Raw genomic sequence first — 20082 nt, 5'->3', positions numbered from 1 at the left:
AGAAGTGATGAACAGGAAGAGAAAAATAAGTTCAGAAATAGATAAGTCTAACATGGCGAAATGATAGAAAAATAATGATGAGAGAACACATGTGCTATAACTCCTTTCATCTGCCAAATTGGCTTGGGGTAGTGATAATTTCATTCCTTAAAAGGTTGTGGGAAATGGCAAAAAAAATAAAACCCTTGATATTCTGGATCTGATTTTAACCAAGGGTGCGGAACTAATTGTTCAGGTAGAAGAAATGTTGGGAGTATTGAATCTTAGAATTTATAATAGAGAAAGAAAGAAAAGCCAGCCATAATTTGATAAATATCTGTGGAGAAAAGATTTTAAAAGGTTCAGAGAAACAATAGATTGGTTCTAGTTCTCCAAAATTCTTTAGGAGAAGTCATCCTGGGAAGATTGAGGAACTTTAAGGACAATGTTCTAAAGACATAAACAGGAACATAATTCCAGTAAGGAGAAAGGAGAATTGTCTAAAAAGAGAAATGCATAATGAACTTAACAATCAACTTTGATTTTTTATAACAGTATAAAGGCTGAATGTGAAAATGTTCCATAAGACACTAAAGAGAGACACAGAAGGACCTAAGGTTCATGAGGAATCCTAGAAACAGCAACAGGAAAAAAAAATATTATTTTTGGGAAAAGTAGTATTTAACAAAGAGATGATTAGGTAGATAACAAAATAACCTGATGGGGAGAGAGCATAATTACTCTTTTATTTTGTTTCTGTTTTCTCTGACAAAGAGAATAATAATAATTAGATCGGAAAAGACAGAACAAGAAAGGAAATAAAGAATTGAAATCCTGGATGATAAAGAAACTAAGAGTGCACCTAATTGTAATGAATGAGTTCAGGTAATCAGGTCTAGATGAACTACATTGCAGGGTATCATGTGGATGAGTGATTGATCTTTGAGAGATAGTAGAGAACAGGAAAGATGACAAAGGACTGAAAATGGCCAAATGTTCAGTTGTAAAGAGATGTGGAAATAGATGGATAGGTGTAGGTCTAGGGATAGATGTAGATAGATTTTTTTTTTACAGAGATTTAAGCAAAGTATTTGTCAGTGTCTTATACTATCCTTGTTTTGGACAAGATAGAGGAAAGTGTAGGCTAAATGATAATAATTAGTAAAAAATTTAGAACAGGGTCAGTGACTGGATCAAAATAGTAGTTAGTAGGTGGAAAAATGTTTCTGGTATAGTGCCTTAGGCATCTCTGCTTGCCAGAATCACTAATCCAAAACTCCTCTTTATACAGATTAGAAAACTAAGGGATTAAAAAAAAAAAACTTAGGGAGGTTAAGTTACTGGTCTTAGGTCACAAAAGTTGTAAGCATCAAAGGTCAGATTTGAATCTAGGTAGGTCTTTTTACTCCTAAGCCAATACTCTTTCCATTTGTGTCATGTTGTTAGTATTATACATGTTAACTTAAGTGACTTTGAATGAAGCTGAAAAGAATGACATGTATAAACACTTAATACTTGTTTAAAATATTAGTAAAAAAGACTGTTAGCCATTACAGAAATGATAAACATTTAATAATTTTGATTCTTTCTCTAGGTTATGGCTTCCAGTTTTTTGCCTTTGAGACTCAGAAGAAAATGATTTTATAAGGTCTTTGCTTCAGATCATTCACTAAAATAAAACTTTCATAGGACATAAACTTGCTGACTACCAAATTGCATCTATTTGAAGGGCTTTAAAAATATAACAGAAAATAAAAATGACGACTTCCTCTATAAGACGACAGATGAAAAACATTGTGAACAATTATTCAGAGGCTGAAATTAAAGTTCGAGAAGCAACCTCCAATGACCCTTGGGGTCCTTCTAGCTCTTTAATGACTGAAATAGCAGATCTGACTTACAATGTGGTGGCATTTTCTGAAATCATGAGCATGATCTGGAAACGGCTAAATGACCATGGGAAAAACTGGAGACATGTGTATAAGGCCCTGACCCTCTTGGATTACCTGATTAAAACTGGCTCAGAACGAGTAGCACAGCAGTGTAAGGAAAATATATTTGCTATCCAGACACTAAAAGATTTCCAATACATTGATCGAGATGGTAAAGATCAAGGTATTAATGTAAGGGAAAAGTCTAAACAGCTGGTGTCCCTTCTGAAGGATGATGAGCGACTTAAAATTGAGAGGGCTCAAGCCCTGAAGACCAAAGAACGAATGGCTCAAGTGGCCACTGGGGTTGGTAGTAACCAGATTACCTTTGGTAGAGGTTCTAGTCAGCCTAACCTGTCAACTAGCTACTCGGAACAAGAATATGGCAAGTCTGGAGGTTCCCCAGCATCTTATCATGGCTGTAAGTACCATAGTCTGTTCCATTAAAGAATGTATGTTAAATGAGGTGACAGTCATCCAAAGTAATATATATATATATACTGTTTGTATTTGATTTAAGATTTGTTTTGTAAAGATAATCCATACATTCATAACACTGAATAGTCATAGAATTCTGAAGAATTGATTGTGGTGGAATTAGGAGAGAGTGTAGCTTTTTTATTTAACCCCCGAGTTCCTGCCCAAGTTTTTTGCTCCCCACTCTTTTTCTAGGGACACGTAATATCATCTCTAAAAATGTTGTTACATACCATTGATCTGAGTATAGCTATTCCTGTTTTTGCTAAACGTGTTGTGACTAGATCTAGTTTGTAAATTCTCTGGGGAGGCAATATATTGTTTTTTGTTTAAAAGCCTTTTTCTGAAACTTAATTATGAGCAGAACTTTTTTTCTAGTTTATTTTAGGATCAAAAGTAAACAAAGGTAGTGGTAATATCAACAGAAATCGAAAGGAAAGCCTGGCATCCCAGTTCCCACAAAATGGGTTTGCCCCAAGGAAATGGGTAGTCTCCCTCCCTAGGCATATTACAAATCTACTTTTTTTGTAGTTATGGAGAAAATTGCTAGGTTGTAATATAGTTCTTTAATCTTTGAATGGAGTTAGAATTTTTCTAATCAGTGAATATATAATAATACCTCTCCTTGATGCCTCTAAATTGTTTCATTATCAAAATGGACAGATGTTTTCTGTACAATTTTTCATCATAAATGAGTAAACATTCTGTTTTAGAAGAAAAGTTTTTTATCTATTGAAAATGTTGTGGCAATTTAAATTTATTTCTGGATTTGAAATATGAACACTGAAATGTTTTCTCATTTTGCCCATTTGGACTAGTTTGGCTTTGTACCTGTCCCTGCTAACATGGTGTTCCTTTATAAATAGAATACAGAAAGAATGAAAGTAGAAATAAATGTAATAGAATTAAGTTGCTTTGAGACAACTCTCATAAAGAGTCTTAGTCTGCATAGATGTAATTAGACGATATATGAATGTTCACATCTATATTGCATTATGTCACTAATGCAGTTCCTTTGCCTTGTATAAAGGGGGTTGTTTGGGTGTCAAAACAGATTTTCTATTCATACATTTAGGAATCTTGAGTTAACATTCAAATCTTGTTATATATCTTATTTTCAAGTACTACAATTTTTTTCCTGTATAATTTGAACATTGGTATTTAAGCAAAAGAAATGACTTGTTAACCACTTGAAAATTTTCTGCTTATCTTTACATATATTTTCAGATAGGAAGCTACAATATTCACATATAAACCTTTAAAAGTTAAAGGTAATGAGAAGCAGAAACCCTTTGTATTTTTTCCCTCTGACTTGAAATTACCCCCGAGAGTTCTCATTTATTTGTAATTGTTAAATGCAATTGATTAATGTGCATTTCTGGTAGATCTCTGACACAGCATTTTCCTTGGCTGTAAAGGAGTCATAGGACATTAAATGAAAACATCAAAAACTTTGTGCTTCCTATATGTTCCTATATTTTTGCCAGATCAAAAACTTTGTGCTTCCTATATATTCCTATATTTTAGTTATGATCTCATAACTAAAAAGAGACAGCATCATTCTCTCTTGGGACCTTAGTTCCCTCATATACAAAATAAAAGGAATTGAACTAGATGATTTTCAAGGATATTTCTAGTTTTAAGATGATTTGATTAACCACAAATAAAACTGTTATTTTATGGAGGTTAACTATATTTAATTGATCTTAAAACAGAGTTTGCAAATGAAGTACAGGCTGGAGGACCGAGTTTAGGTTTAAGTCTAATTGGCCAACCATGAATTCCCTTCTTTTGCAAGAGCTGCCATGGGATCACTAATCACATTTTTCTCTTTATATCTGTGTGTGTGTGTGTGTGTGTGTGTGAGAACTGAATGACAGCACCTGAAGCTGCACTGTGTCCCCCGCACTGTGCAGGTGCCCTATTGAATCAAAGTGAAGAGCTTCATCAACTGAATCATCATCACCACTTCCTGCAGCACTTTGGGTTTTCCTCCCAAGCAAATAATGACTGGCCCCAGTCCTGCTTAACTTGTGATCTCACAGCCCAACGTGGTATGGCTGTTAACTTTACTTATTTAGTAAAAATGATCAGCACATTTTCAAGTCTTAAGCATATCTTTCAAGTACAACCAGCTCTATTTTTCAGAGATAGAATGTGTGGTTTGATAATTACCTGGGCCTTTTTGCTTTGCTTTTTTCCTTCTGCCTCTGGATTTGGCTATTTTGTTAATTGTTAGCACTGCTATTGGAAAATATAGTGAAACATAATCTGATATTACTTGTTAGAAGTTCTGGTAAAGAGCCTGGGGAAGAATTGTTTGGATTTAGGCATCTATTTTGTTTATCCACATTGTCTCTGTCTTCCATTACTATGGAAAAATAGAAGCTATTATATTGTTTTTCAGCAATAGAGTAGGACCTAGTTTCCAGTCCCATTTTGTTACTGGATGCTGTGTAACCTTGTATATGTTTCCTAACTTCTGTTTAGGGGTTTGAACTTTATCTTTAGGATTCTGTCTACTTCTAAAATACTGTGTTTTCCAGAAACCAGTGTGAACTTTCAAACAATTGAATTGTTTTTAAACAAGAAATGTGAAGTTTAGATTTCATATAACTATGGTGTAGGTATATAGTAGATGGACTTTAAATGCTTATTGTCATTTCTGTTAAGAATAGCTTTGTGAAAATAAAATTAGTAGATTTCAATTATCCACTCTGAATAATTGAGAGTTTGCTATACTAAAAATTCTAGGTCACTTTCATTAAAGATAGGGTCAGTTGGTAACAAATGCATCTCTTCTTTTGACCAACTAATGGAAAAATCATCTTCATCTGAATCTAAGGGGTTACATTAAATAGGGATAATTTCATTGTTGTCTACTAAACTTAGAAGAATCTTTTGGTATACTTTGCCATCAGTTCCAGTTACTACTAACGATAAAAATGCCTCTCATTCTCTTAGTATTGGAAGATAGTACAATAGAGGAATTTTTCATGAAAATATAGAAAGCAAATATTTATTCAGTTCTAAAGACAGCTCCAGTTTATTATTATATCTAATTTGTTTGATTTATACTCGGTGAAGGTATTTCAGTATATGCTCCCTATTCTTATCTCTGAAATATTTTTTCACCATGCCATTACCTTTCCTGAGTACCTAACTACTTTTTCTTCAGTAATTTCTCCATTTATTTTGATTACTCATGAACCCTTCTTGATAAAGATAACCTCAATTAAAAAAAAAAGTTATCTAACACATTATCAATAACGACTATCTTTAAATAGTACTTTCAAGTTTACAAAGCTTTTCCTTCACAGGATTTCTGGTATACATATATATGTCATCTTCTTTTCTTTTCCCTCTATATTTCACTTACTGATTTCATCACTCCTCCAAGACTTCCTTTAAATCCCAACTAAAATGCCATTTTCTACAAAAAGACTTCCTCAACCTCTCTAGATTCCAGTGCTTTCCCTTCTTCCTCTGTTAATTATTTTCTATTTATCCCAGATAGCTTGTTTTGTACATATTTTATCACGTTGTCTCCCCCATTAGATGGTAAACTCCTTGAGGGCAAGGAACTGTCTTCTGCCTCTTTGTATCCCCAGTGCTTAGCATAGTGTCTGGTAAACAGCAGACACTTAGAAAATGTTAATTGCTACTCCATTTTACTTATAAGAAGTGAGTGGCATATGAAAGATAAATAGAGGATTACCTGTCTCTCATTTCAGACTCACTCAGAGGCATAGGTTCATTAAATGGAAAGGCATGTATTATTGGATTTATGTAATAAATTTATGTAGTAGAGAAATTTCATTATGTAAAAGATACGTATTCTTAATCTAGTGCCCTATGATCCATTGTATTCACTATTTTTTTGCCATTGAGTTTTCTCAGTTTACCATTGTATATAGTTGTTTTTTTTTGGCTCTGAAGTCTTTATTTGATATATCACTTCTTACAATTTTTCCCATATATCTCTGGATGTTTCCTCTGTTCATTGTTCCTTATGTTGTAAGAATATTCCATTACATTTTGAAAACTGTACTCCAATCACTTAACACATTTCGTATCCAGAATTTGTTTGAGGAAGGTTTTTTGATATACCTTCTGGAATATGGCCAATATTATTTCTCCAAAACAGAAATAGGGTCACTGGGCCAAAGTTGAATATATCTTGGATTTGGAATGAGGTGAGATCTTACATCAATTTGTCCTTCTTATAAAATGTCAAATAATCTTCTTTATACATCATTCCAGTTATATAAATATAAATCTTCTTCTATGCTTTTTTTCAATGAATACCAAGTTAGGTTCAAACTTCTTTGTTTGGTTTTTAAGACTTTCGTACATGTGGTGTCACTACTGTTCTAAACGTATCTCATGTTATTTTTCTCCATGTGCTCCCATGCATCACCAAAATGGACTGTTTTGTTTCTTTTTCTCTTACCTACAGTCAGTCTCAAAGAACATTTTACTTTCTGCTTTTCTTATTCTCACCTTTGCTCATGACTTCCTTATGCCTGGAAATATCTGCTTTCTCTCCATCCTACTGCCTTTGACATTCTATTACACCTAATGGCCTCTTTTCTCTCCACCCCAGTGCCTTTGGAATTCTATCACACCTTTTAATTCAATTCAAATGCCAAAGTTTATTAACCTTCTTTTGATAACTATCTTTCCTTGTGGATCTCATTTAGCACTTTTTTTGGTAAGTTTCATGAGTAATTGTATTTTATTTAAATTTACTATCTCCCCTAGAAAATCAATCAATTAATCAATAAGCATATATTAAAAGCTTATGGTATGCCAGGAACTGTGCAAATAGCTGAGGATACAATGATAGAGAAGGCTCTCAAGGAGTCACCAATTCTAAGAGGTGGAGGAGAACATCCTAAGAAAGAGGAATAAGATGGAAAAGTAAATAGACCAATAGTGTAGACCATACAGCAGATAGAAATGGTAGTAATGTGTGGGAAGATGGGAAGTAACCAAGTTGTGAAGAACTTTAAATGCCAAAGTCAAGTCAGAACATATTTAATTAGCACCTATTACTGTGCCAGGCACTGAGGATACAAAAAAAGGAGAAAAACAATCCCTCATCTCAATGAGTTCACAGTCTATTTAATAGGATTCCCTTAAAGAAAAGAAAAACTTATCACTGAGTTTCACTTAGCTCTCCCTGACGGAAGGGAAATGGGGAAAGTGAGAATCAGTTTTATTTTGTGCAAGTCCTGAATTTCAAATTAAGTACTAACTTGGATATGTGCTTAAGATACTTTTTATTTTTATCTTAAGGAAAAAGTATCATTACTATTTTTTTTTCCTATGGAAAAAAGTCACAAATCTAAATGATGTAAATAAATACCAATTTCAACAATATTAAAATTACTTTTAAAGTCAGGGTATACTACTTGGAGATGTCGGTATAAATATTATTTTGAAATTCTCAATAAAATCATCATCAAATTAAAAGGTTTTGCAAGCAATGCCCTCTGATGTCGTTTCCAGCTCAAATTCTGTGAAACGTCAACACTGACATTTCAACATTCACTGTCAATAATGACAATGAATGAAAAATAAAAATTTATGCCGAAAGATTACACCAACTTCACAACACAATGGCTCTGTAACTTCTCAAGGTGGATAAAACAAAGTGTTTCTTGAGAAGCTGTCTGCAACTCAAGCAAAGAGAATTAAAAGAATAATAGATAAGATAGTAACAATGAACACAAAAATATAAAGGAAATTATTTTTAAAACAAAAGAAATAGAATCAAAGGGAACCATAAATGGAGACTTTGAATTAGGACAGGCTTTACTCCAGAGGACTTATCACAATAATGCATACAGATATAGAATGAAGCATATGCTGTCAGACAGGACCAATGTGTTGGTGTTGCTTAACTGCATTTCTTTGTTATCTGAGAGTTCTTAGGGAAAACAGTACAGTAAGCCTCCAAGGGTCTGCCTTGCTAAGCCTAACACGTTTAAACTAACCCATATAGGGAGTGGAGCAGGTTAAAACTCATACTGATCATGAACTGGAGGTGAGATAATTGAGTGGCCACTCAACTTATCTCGAGTTTGTGTGTAGGGAGGAGACCCAATCTTCTCCTAATATATAAAATACAATTTAAAAAAGGAAATTATATTGACTCTTAAATGTATTTTCAAAAGCCTGAAAAATCATTAAGAAGTGGGTAAAGATTAAGTTCTTTTTTTTTCTTTAGTATTTCAGAGTATTTTTAAAAAGTTACAGAATTTGAAAGTACTTAAATGTTTGTACACCAAGTATTCATATTTATCTTTTTTTATTATCTAAGATTTTGTGAAAATTAACCTAAAATAAGTTGCTGTAGTATTCTTTTATTATTGTAATATTAGTTTTTAAACTGTAAAAATCAAATTAGATTCTACTAATAATTCACTGTGACACAATGATTTTAATTTCACTGCTCCCTGGAGGTGACAAGCCCTTGACTTGACCAGGAAATAAAGGTTAAAATTTCAGTTTGGCAAGTATATAGATAGTCTAGAGATAGGGAATGAACTTTGTCTTTGACAGTTAAGCAGTTATTCCATTGAGTATCAACACTGCAAGGCACTTTGGATGGACATTAGAGAAATGGACATGAGAAATAGAAAGCTTCAGTTTCAGAGCTATAAAACAGACATTTTGAGAGCAGTAAATAATGATAGTGTCATTGTATTTAAAATGTTCTGTGGATCAGACTATTTTTACTCAAAAATCATTTAGAGAAGGGACAATTGATTTTTCCAGGAAAGTTTTCTTCTAGATAGTATAGAATGTGATTATGGCCTGAAGGATGGATAGAATTCAAATAGGAGGAAAAGTTGGTGGTGTAGAGCAGAAAAACAATCATAAAGAGATCACTAGTTTTGCTACTATCTGATGTTAGACAAAAGTTTGAACTTTCTAGGCCTCAGTTTCTTTATCTGTAAAATTAAGTTTAATAGCTAGCATTTTTATAATGCTGCTAGGTGCTTGGAATCAGGCTAAGCACTTTACAAATATTTTATCTTCACAACAACCTTGGAAGGGCGGATATTATAATTATCCCCATTTTACAGATGAGGAAACAGGAAAAGAGGTTAAGTGACTTCACCAGTGTCGCATAGCTAATAAATGAGTGAGGCTGGATTTTGACTAAGATTATCTTGACTCCAAGGCCCTTCTTTTTGCTGTGTCACCTAAGGGTCCCTTACATGATTACTGGAATTCTAAAAGGTGTTCCAGCTCTACATTAGATAAGTTTTGGGAAACATGAGAAACTTGACAAAGAGGTAGTGATATTATAAAGGACTCCCATCTATCTAGTGACATATCACAGTGGATAGAGCACTGGACTCAGAGTCAAGAGAACCCAAGTTCAAATGTGACCTCGTCCACTTACTAGGTATATCACCCTGGCCAAATCACTAACCTTGTCTACTTCAGTTTACTCATGTAAAATGGAAATATACTGGTATCTACTTTCCAGGGTTGCTGTGTGGATCAAATGAGGTAACATTTACAGATATCAAAGCATTATTATATTAATTTTAGCTATTACTTTCCACACAATCTGCTGGCACTTTTCCCTGAAAGAGCCTATAATGAATAAATTAATAAATTAATGAAAAGGTATTTATTAAGCACTTTCTGTACTAAATGCTTTGGATACAAAAATAAAGCCAAACATGATATGAATTTATTATTTGTTCATATTAGTTTAAATCCTCTAAAAAGTGAAGAAAATAACTAGAAGAATGCTGTTCTAGACTTGATTCTGACAAATGTGGGCTTGCTGATTACTAAAAAAGAAACATTGGGAACTTTAGGAGCAAATAATTCTCCATAGAGTGTGTAATAGAGGAGAGAGTGTGGCCTGACATACTTTCATTTAGCAGCATCTATTTCCCAAGAAATCAAAGAAAGAATGATAAGGATCCAGTTACTTTAGTATTTTTCAGGGAAAGTTGGCTCAAGAGGAATAGGAAGCTTTCAGGAATGACATTTTGAAGACAGAAGCAGCAGCAGTGATTCCAGTGAAGAGGGGGAAAAAAAAACGATCATAGAGATTGAGGTACAGGAAACTCATTTGGAAACTTAGATTTTAAAAATACAAATATAGAAGATTGAACTAATAACAGTAATCAAGAATAAATGCAAGAGAATAGCACCCTCCTGCAAGAATTATATTAGGAACCCTATAAAGCAGAATGCTGAAGCTCTTGTTAAATGCTAGGATGACCAAAAAAAAGTTTGTAATTTTTTTAAGCTATAAGAGGGAGAAGAAAAAGCTCCAAGAGGGAATAGGACTATTGCTCAAAGTAGATAGAATACAGTGGCAGGAAGACTTCATTATGCTTTCTTATTTTGCCTACTATCTTTTCAAATTGAATAATCTTTGGGTTGAAAAGAGACAAACAGAATGGTTAGTAGGTAGCAAAAACCAAGATAGATCAAGAGAATGTCAGCATCTAACTGCCTTTAGTGAATTCAAGTCATCCGCCAGTCTCAGATGACCTACATCCTAAAGTCCTGAAAGAACTAGCCAATGTGATTTTCTAAGCTATTGTTCATGATCTTTGAAAGATCTTAGAAAATGGGAGAGATGCCACAGAACTGGATAGAGAAGAGCAAATGTTGCCCTAAATTTTTTAAAAAGGGAAATTGGTAGAATTTGTGAGCTATAGACCAATGAACTTGATTTTTATTTCTGTCAGATTAATAAATATTAAGAAGGTGGGTTTATGAGCATTAATCACTAAAATCTATCAAGGCTTTTAAAAAAAACAAGCCATTAGGCTAAGCTAATTTATTTATAGGACAACTAAATTGATAAGAGACAGTATGGCATAGTACATAAAAAACTGGCTTCACAAGAAGATTTGGTCAGGTTTGGGGCCTCCCTTCTTACAGACTGGTTGAATATCTCCAGGCAAGTCACTTAACCTTTCAGTGTGCTAGGCAATGGTCCTAAGACCTTCAGTTTCAGAGAAGGTGCTGATCTGCCTTAGTAGAGGGAATTTTTCTCATCAGCACTTTTTTTATACCAGTGAAATCACAAGTATGAATAGAGAGAGTCACAGACTGTGTATCAGAGGAATGCTGGAGAACAGAGGTCAATTGTGGCCTAACCAGATTAATAATTGAGAAATATTTAACAATATAGATAATGTTAATTTGTGATGTAAATCAATATGCAGTTGGGCTGGGAACTTGTTTCTATTAAGTTTTTGACACCATTACTGTAAAAAAAGTACAATTAGATTGAAGCAAAATCTTTCCCGTAAGGAATGGGAAATTAGGAAATAAGGAATGGGAAAATTTCTTGTGGGCAAGAAATGTAGGAAAATATGAAATGTAAGTTAGGCACAGTTGTATGATAATTTAAAAAAAAATTTTGTTATTTTTCAATAGTGGCTGACTCTTTGTGATCCCTTTTGGAGTTTTCTAGGCAGATATTGTTTGCCCTTTCTTTCCTTAGCTTATTTACAGATGACACGACTGAGACAGATAGGATTAAGTGATTGCCCAGGGTCACATAACTTTAAGCTATCTGAGGCTGGATTTGAACTCAGATTTCTCTGTCCAGGAGATCCTCCTTACAAACATAGTAGATGCTTAATAAATGCTTATTGATTGATGACTTAGATCTAAAGTTTAGTCAATCATTCATTGTCTTTCTGGGAGAGTGGTCTTCCAGGAGATTGCCTTAGGGTATGTTGTTTGTTGTTTAATCTTTGTTCTCAAAGTGGACTGGATCTTCTGGGAAGTGATACTATGACAAGCAAGTGAATTGGATTTAAGTGAAAGGGAGTATTGTGCAAGGTCACCTTCCTAACTTTCCCCTCCAGAGCCATCTGGGTCTAGTGGTCATATAGATCTGGATGATTAGAGATGGTCCTGAATATAATGGGAGATCTTGGCTTTTTAAGCTAAGGTCTTCAACAAGGGTCACTGACTTAAATAAAGGCATAGATAGCTTGTTTGTCAATTATGCATCCAGAGTAAAGGTTGGAGGAATAGCTAATAAAATGGATAGTACAGTCCAGATCCCAAAAAGAAAAAAAAAGGCACCCCAAATCCCAATAGATTTATTGAACTGATGAAAGACTAAATTGAATAAAATGACATTTAATAGAAATAACTGGTCTCAGATGGAATTTGTTGGCTTTGTTACATAGAAGGAATTCTTCCTTCTATGAGTTGGACTTCCAATAATCAGCTTTACAAATATATAAGATACAGGATATATGACTAGGCAGCAATTCCTGAAGAAAAAAAAAGGTCTAGGGATTTGGTTGCGTCGTATGAGAAGTCAATATAATATGGAAGACAAAAGAAGCCAATTTTAATCTAGACTGAATTTAGAAACCTAAGTGTATAGGACAAAGAAGATAATAGGACAAAACTGTGCTTGTCCACATCTAGAGTACTTTCCAGTGTTCCACACTTTTTGGGCACTACACTTTATGAAAGAGACTAGCTGGAGAGTGCCCAGAACAGGACTGCTCATCTAGTAAGAGCACGGCAGGTGCTCAAAGAAGGTTTGGTAAAAGAAATGGGGAAAGAACTTCAAATGAAGAGCTGCCCTTTGGAATAGCAATTAGACTTGTGCTTGGCTCCAAAGGGCAGAACTCAAAAGGACTGTGTTGAATTTGCAGAGAAGCAGTTTTAGGCTTGTTGTGAGGAACAACTTCCTAAAATTAGAGCTATGGACTAAAATGAAATGGATTGCTTCAAAAAGAAGTGAGTTTCTCTTCATTGAAGTCTTCAGCCAGAGACTAGATAAGCATTTGAAGGTGTAAAAAGGATTCTTAGGTGTGGGTTTATTAGGTGAACCTGATGGTCTCTTATTAAACTAATTATCTAACACAGAATTAGAAATGAATATGTTTCCATTGGGACCAATGACGGGATGGGGATTAGAAAGGAGCAGGATTGGATTTCTAAGGCTGGATAAGATAATAGATTTTAAAAGCATAACCCAGGGAGTGTGGCTTGAAATCATGGTGACGAGGCTAATTAAGGAAAATCGGTCTTAAGAGCCAGTAGTACAGGAATTTGGAGAAAAGAATAGAAAACTGTTCTACTTAGCACTAAGACTAGGATGCTGGCAATAAGAATGTCCTAGAAAGGGTAAATCTGGGCTGCAAGAAAAGTCACAGATAGTTTTCCAGTCTGTGAGCAGTGAGATTGTGGTATATAACTGGAAGGAACCTCCAAGGCAATCCAGTATAGTTTCTTCATTTTATGGAGGAGGCAGTTAAAACCCAGGGATATCAAGTGATAGCCTAAGGTCACACAGGTAAATTTCAAAGGTTTCAGTTAATTCCAGGATCCTGACTCCAGGCTCATTGTTCTTTCTACTATAGCACCCTACCTCTCCTCCCTAACCACAGAGCCTTGGATGCAGTAGGTATTTCACTACCTGTTTTAACTGAATTATTTTTTACTGAGATAGGGAAGGTTATTCAAAGATGAATTCAGATTTGGCTTTGTAGTTTGTAATAATAATGGGACATTCAAGCAAGTTATTGATCATTGCTCTAGAGCTAGAAATCTTAGAGGTCTTCTGGTATTCTCTTTAAACATTTTAAGAAAAGCAGCGTAATATACCAGATAGAGAGTTGACTTCAGAATCAGAAAAATTTGGGATTAAAAGTACTTTTTCAGCCATATACTGACTGTGTGATCATCACACCATCAAGTGCCATCAAACACGTAAAGTAATATTTTAACTTTATTTTTAATTCCTTAATTTCTTCTTATTGCAAATTAGTGGAATTTTACTATTTGAAGTTTTAAAAATCACCCATATAAAAATATCATATCAAAGGCCTCTCACTATCTTTTTAATCCCTTACAATTCATCTCCCAACCATATCATTCTACTGAAATTGTTCTCTACAAAGTCATGTCTGCTTCTTAGATATAATAGAGATGTTTAACATTTTAGTTGCAATAGCTCATCTAGAGCTAGTATCTTAATGAGCTAATATCTCATCTAATAAAACATAAAGAAAAGGAAGGGGGAAAAAAAAGTAATGCATATTAAGAAAATTCTCTCCTTAACTTTTTAATTGGATTGAATTGTTGTGTTGTATTTTTTTAAGTTTTTTGGTTGATATTTTCTGATTGTAGTTACTATGAATTTTTTTCTTGACTACATTTCAGTCTGCATCATTTCATAGAGCTCTCTCCATGCTTCTCTATATTTATCATGTGCTTAGTTTTTTATGGTACAGTAATATTCCATTACATTCAGGTAGTCCAGTTTATTTTGCCATTTTTCAGTTGATGGGCTTCTGCTTTGTTTCAAATTTTTAGCTATTACCCGAAGTGCTGCTATAAATACTTTGATGTATCTGAGGGACTTTTCTTGGGATATAAATCCATTTGTTGGGTATCTGGTTCAAAGGTCAGTCATTTTGGAAAGTAGTTTGGAATTAAGCAAATAAACTGGCTTGTTGGTCAAAATGGTTTTGTACCATTTCATGGCTCCACTGATGACGTATATATTGGTCCTATAATTCCACAACTGTTCTACCGTTGGCTATTGACTATTTGTAGAGTATGAGGTGAAACCTCAGGATAGCTTTGATTTGTATTTTATCTCATTATTGGTGATTTAGTTCTTTTAGGTTGTCAATACAATTCTTCAATTCTTCCTCTGAAAACCATTTGTTCATATCCTTTGACTTTTTATCTGTGTGGTAATGGTATTGCTGTTAATTTTTCAATAAATTAGATTTAAACTTTTAAAATTCTTTGATTTCATACATTTTAAAAAATATATTCTATAGCCTCACTTTATTGGAGCACAGATTAGAGGGAAGTCTAGAAATATACATCGATAATAGGTTTTATAACTTGGAAATCTTTTAAAAAATTATTTTCAAATAAAAGTATTTTATATTTTGGACTTCATATGCATTTATCATGTTGTTTTACTGAATTCATGTGGCTTTCTACTTAAAGTTTGTTTAAAAATGAACTACAGGTAGAGTAGCTAGGTGGTGCAGTGGATAGAGCACCAGCCTTGAAGTCAGGAGGACCTGAGGATACTTAACACTTCCTAGCTATGTGATCCTGAGCAAGTAACTTAACCCCAGTTGCCTCAGTTAAAAAAAACAAAAAACAAACAAACAAAAAACCCCCCCTACAGATTCATTTTAATAAAAGCATTTTCTTCAAAATTGATTAATTTTTCAATCTAGCACACATGTATTAAGGAATTGTGTGTGGAGCACAATTCTAGGTACTGGAAAAGATACAGTATTTGGATGCTGAAGTCACATCCTCAGTTATTCTCTTTAATGGTACATGAATGGGAAATGGTGGTTAACTATGCTATGGGGAAATTGCCAAACAGCAAAAGAGGAAACAATTTCTTATTTTTTCACCTTTACTGTTTTTTTTTTTTTTTAATGCAAAATTAGAAAAAATTGATTAAAAACATACCATAGAGAGAAACTTAAGAATCAGCATGACAAAGTAAAAGGGCAGTAAATTTGAAGTATGAAAACCTGGGTCCAGATTCCAGCTTCAGTTACTAATAACTAGCAGTGTAAAAAGGGAGAAAGAAGTACTGCCACTATCTCACAGGCTAATTTATTGTGGAGAAAGTGTTTTGTAACTCTTAAACTATGAGCTGCAGTTTTTGTTTTGGGACCTAATTAGTCAATCAAAAACCATTTATTATGCACCGCCAAATACTGTGCTAAGTATTACAGATATATAACAAGCCAAAAAACAGTCCCCTACCCTTAAGGACCTTACAGTCTTAAGAGGCAGACTGCCTACAAACATATACAAAACAAGCTACACAGGTTAAATGGGAATTAACAGAAGGAAGGCATTAGAATTCAGGGGAACTGAGTAGTGATTGTCAGTAAAAAAAAAAAGGGGGGGGAATTTTCATTGGGACTCAGAGGAAGCCAGAGAGATTTATAGTCAGAACAAAGAAGAGAGTATCCCAAGCATGGAAAGTTTTGGGAGACAGAAAAAATGCCTGAAGCTGAGCAAAATCTAATTATTCTTGAAACAACCAGGAAATCAGTGTTATTAGATCAAATAGTATATGAGAGGGAATAAGATATAAAATAAATTGTACAGATATGAGGAGGCTAGTTTATTATAAAGGATTCTGAATGCCAAACAGCATTTTGTTTTTGATCCTGACGGCAATAAAGATCCATTGCAGTTTATTGTATAAGGGTAGTGAAATCTACAATTTTTAAGAAAGTCACTGTAATGATGGAGGATGGATAGTTTAGAGTAGAGACTTGAAGGCAGGCAGCCCCATCAGCAGACTATTGCAATAATTCAGTCATGAGGTGATAAGGGTCTATTTTAAATGGGGCCAGTGTCAGAGGAGAGAAAGGGGTGCATTCAAGAGATGTTGCAAAAATGAAATCAATGTGTATTTTGGACATAGCGAATTTAAAATGTCTGTTGGACATCCAGTTCAAGATGTCTGAAAGGCTATTGGAGATGTGAGATTTTGAAAGTCAGCAGAGGTTTTGGGGCAGGATTGGTAGACTTGAGAATCATCAGCATAGACATGATAATTAAAGCTGATAAGATCAGAAAGTGAAGTGGAATAGAAAAAGAAGAAAAGAAGACCCAGGACAGAACCCTGAGGAACACCTATGTAAAAATATATGATTGGGAAGAGGATCCAGTAAATTTAGCCAAATAAGAAGCTTATTATCTAGCCACCAGATAGTAACCATCAGATGATATATTTATATTTATATCATATCTGTATATTTCTGTGTGTATACATACACACATGTAGTGTTGTTTCTCCTTTGTTCTTGAAGAGGACCATGACATCAGGGAGATAGATGATGCCATGACACGCAATGAATTGGTTTTAAGTGAGGGAAGGCTGGGCAAGGTCCCCTGCCTCACTTTCCCCTCCAGAGACTTCTGGATCTAGTGACCAGACACAGATTGGGACAATTGGAGATGGCTCTGGATATAATAGTAGACCTTGGCTTTTTTTAACTAACATCCTTAACAGGTCTCAATTTGACTGAATTCCATTCAATGATTAAGTCTAGGTAAGGATTGAGGCAAAGAATGACCTCTTTCACCAAGTCAAAAAAATAATTACACGTATGCACATATATGCATATATTTTATCTGGTCTGCCCATCAGCTCACAAAACACCTAACATTTAGAGGGGAAAAAACTATAAGGCATAGAGGATTATACTTTTATCAATGTATGCAATGTTTTCGATAATGAATTTATACAGTAACTTTCTCTTCAAAATAAAGAATCCCAGTCTGTATATCAGTGTTAAAAAAACAAAACAAAACTCAGACAAGATTTTCATGAACTATTATAAGTATGTATCCTTTATATAAAGTTTATATTAGTAGTATTTAATCACTTTTCACCTATAAAGAGATAGAAGGTAAATATTCTTGCAGAAATTAATTAGCAGAGCTTTAATATTCATTTTGGGTTAAGTCCATTTTGTTTGCCAATGCATTATTAATGTTTAGAACTTTGTAATATTTCAGTTATTTATTGTTTTTCATTTCCATACATAGCCAAACAAAAGAGTTTTTCCATGCACCCATGTCTATCAAAAAGTCATTTTTATGTAAAGTAGTACCTTTTGTGGTAGCAGACTAAAAAGAAGAATTTATAGATCCTGGAAGTATATATCTAATGTATGTTTAGGCAAGTAAAAATAACTCAAAGATAATATGAAGGATCTATCTGTCTCGAACCTGATCAGAGGTCAGAAAGAAAAAATATTCCTAAACCTGAAAAATGTGTAATTTTGCTGAATAAATTAATGTTTGTGAGAAAGTTAGACTTTTAGTTTTTTTCTTTGAATTTTTTAACCGTAAATATTCAAAGTGGTGTATTTTTAAAAATATATAATTCTTTAACTATAGAAATTGAAATTTTAACATATTCCATTTGATTTTGCCTCATGCCAAAATATATTATCAGTAAACATTATATAGAAGACAACTAGTAGCAGAAAGAGATGAGAGGATTGGAATCCTTCAGTGATTAGCTGAAGTTGGAAATTATTCTTTACTTCTTAAAGAGTGGCTTAAGGAGAGATCAGGCCAATATCATTTATTCCAGTAGTAGCCAACTCTCCCAGATTATTCTTTCCATGTGACCTAGAGAGTAATGAATCTTAAAATTTTTAAAAGCAATCACAAAGCTGAGCTTAATAGGTCAGAATTGATTTATTCAGACCCATCTTACATAAACATCTGAGTTAACTGTCATGTGCAATGGTATAAGAGATTCTTTGTGTAATAAAAGATACTGTTACTAAGGCAATAATCCATGCTAAATCTTTGCAAGTAAAAAGTATTGTGTAGTGCTCAGCTGATATACAAGCATTGATAACTATGAATACTGATTATGATGAAATTTAAAGTTATATATTAATTTACTAAGACAGTAATGATGAGAACTGCTTTCTTTTAACTGTTTTAATAGGCCATTTGTGATATAGTTCTAAGCATCTTTTAAATGTAATCCACTTTGTTATCAATAATATACCACTTAAAATAAGTTCAAGGTTTCTGATAAGCTTAGAAGACTAGAGAGGTCTAATTTGTTTGTCTGGTGTATTTCTATTTAGAACCATGTACAAATAACCTAACAAATAATGACATTGCTGAATGCTAGTTACAGTAGGGAACAGTGAAGTAATTTATTTCCTGGAAGAAAAAAAAAAATCATAATTTTTCAAGGCTCCTAAGGAGTAAAACTGATATTTTAGTCCTTTTCTGTAAAAATTCCACTTCCTCTCTTTTTTCCCTTTACTCTCTTAAACAAAATAACATAAAGCTCTACTTAATTCTTCATGTCTTTTTTGCTCCTTCATCTGTTAATGATTTCTGTTTTCATTTTCTTTTTTAAAAAATGAAATTAGCTAATAGTTTGCTTATTTTGTTAGACCTTAAAAAACAACTTATTTTTTATTTATTATTATGATTTTATTTATTAACTTAGTTTTGCTTCTTTTGAGCATTTCAATTTTTAATTTTTTAGGGCTTTTTGATTAGTTGGAATTTTTTCCTTTTTTTTTTAAAGCTTCATGAAAATTTGTTAATCTGTTGCTTCTTTCATGTTGAAAATCATTTTCAGAGAAAAATTATCTCTAATCACTGCTTTGACTTCAACAAGTTTTGCTGCATTGTCATTTTCTTTGAAATAATTTTTCTTGTTTTTATAATTTGTTCTGTAACCCCACATAGTATTATACTATTTTGACTTCATTTAAGTTGGAATTTATCTAGCACAGTATCTGGCACAGTAAGCACTTTGATTCCTTGGTTACATTTAATTAAATCTGAAAGGGGCATGTTAAGAAGACAATATTTTAAAATCTATTTTTCCCTGTGTGTGTATCTCTCTCTCTCTCTCTCTCTCTCTCTCTCTCTCTCTCTCTCTCTCTCACACACACACACACACACACACACACACACTATTCATTGGTTCAGAATGAATGTAAATAGCAATTGTTTTTATTTTGGCCAGAAACCCTAGGGTCTTCCTTTCCCTGATATAGATAGATGGAAAGATAGATTAGGTAAAAGAGGCCATCATTCTGTGCCTCATTTTTTTTACCTAATCAATGATTGGGCATTGCCTTAGTCAAACTGTTAAAGACTTTTATCTTAA

The 20082-nt window shown here is 33.6% G+C and overlaps 1 protein-coding gene across 4 annotated transcripts in view; it reads left to right on the top strand.

Annotated features, from left to right (window-relative positions):
• Positions 1 to 20082, top strand: part of EPN2 (epsin 2) — an 85618-nt gene that overhangs the window by 25584 nt on the left and 39952 nt on the right. For 3 of the 4 annotated variants that reach the window (XM_031937562.1, XM_031937548.1, XM_023497313.2), the window contains one exon: positions 1574 to 2331. In XM_031937562.1, the coding sequence (XP_031793422.1) occupies positions 1737 to 2331 (595 nt within the window). In that variant the 5' untranslated portion in view covers positions 1574 to 1736. Of the gene's footprint in view, positions 1 to 1573; positions 2332 to 4267; positions 4442 to 20082 lie in introns of all 4 variants that reach the window. The other variant, XM_031937571.1, reaches the window with a different exon arrangement.

Source organism: Sarcophilus harrisii, chromosome 1, assembly GCF_902635505.1.
Source record: "Sarcophilus harrisii chromosome 1, mSarHar1.11, whole genome shotgun sequence".
NCBI lineage: Eukaryota > Metazoa > Chordata > Mammalia > Dasyuromorphia > Dasyuridae > Sarcophilus > Sarcophilus harrisii.
Note: the sequence above shows the minus strand (reverse complement) of the source record. Positions and strands in the feature narration are given on the sequence as shown.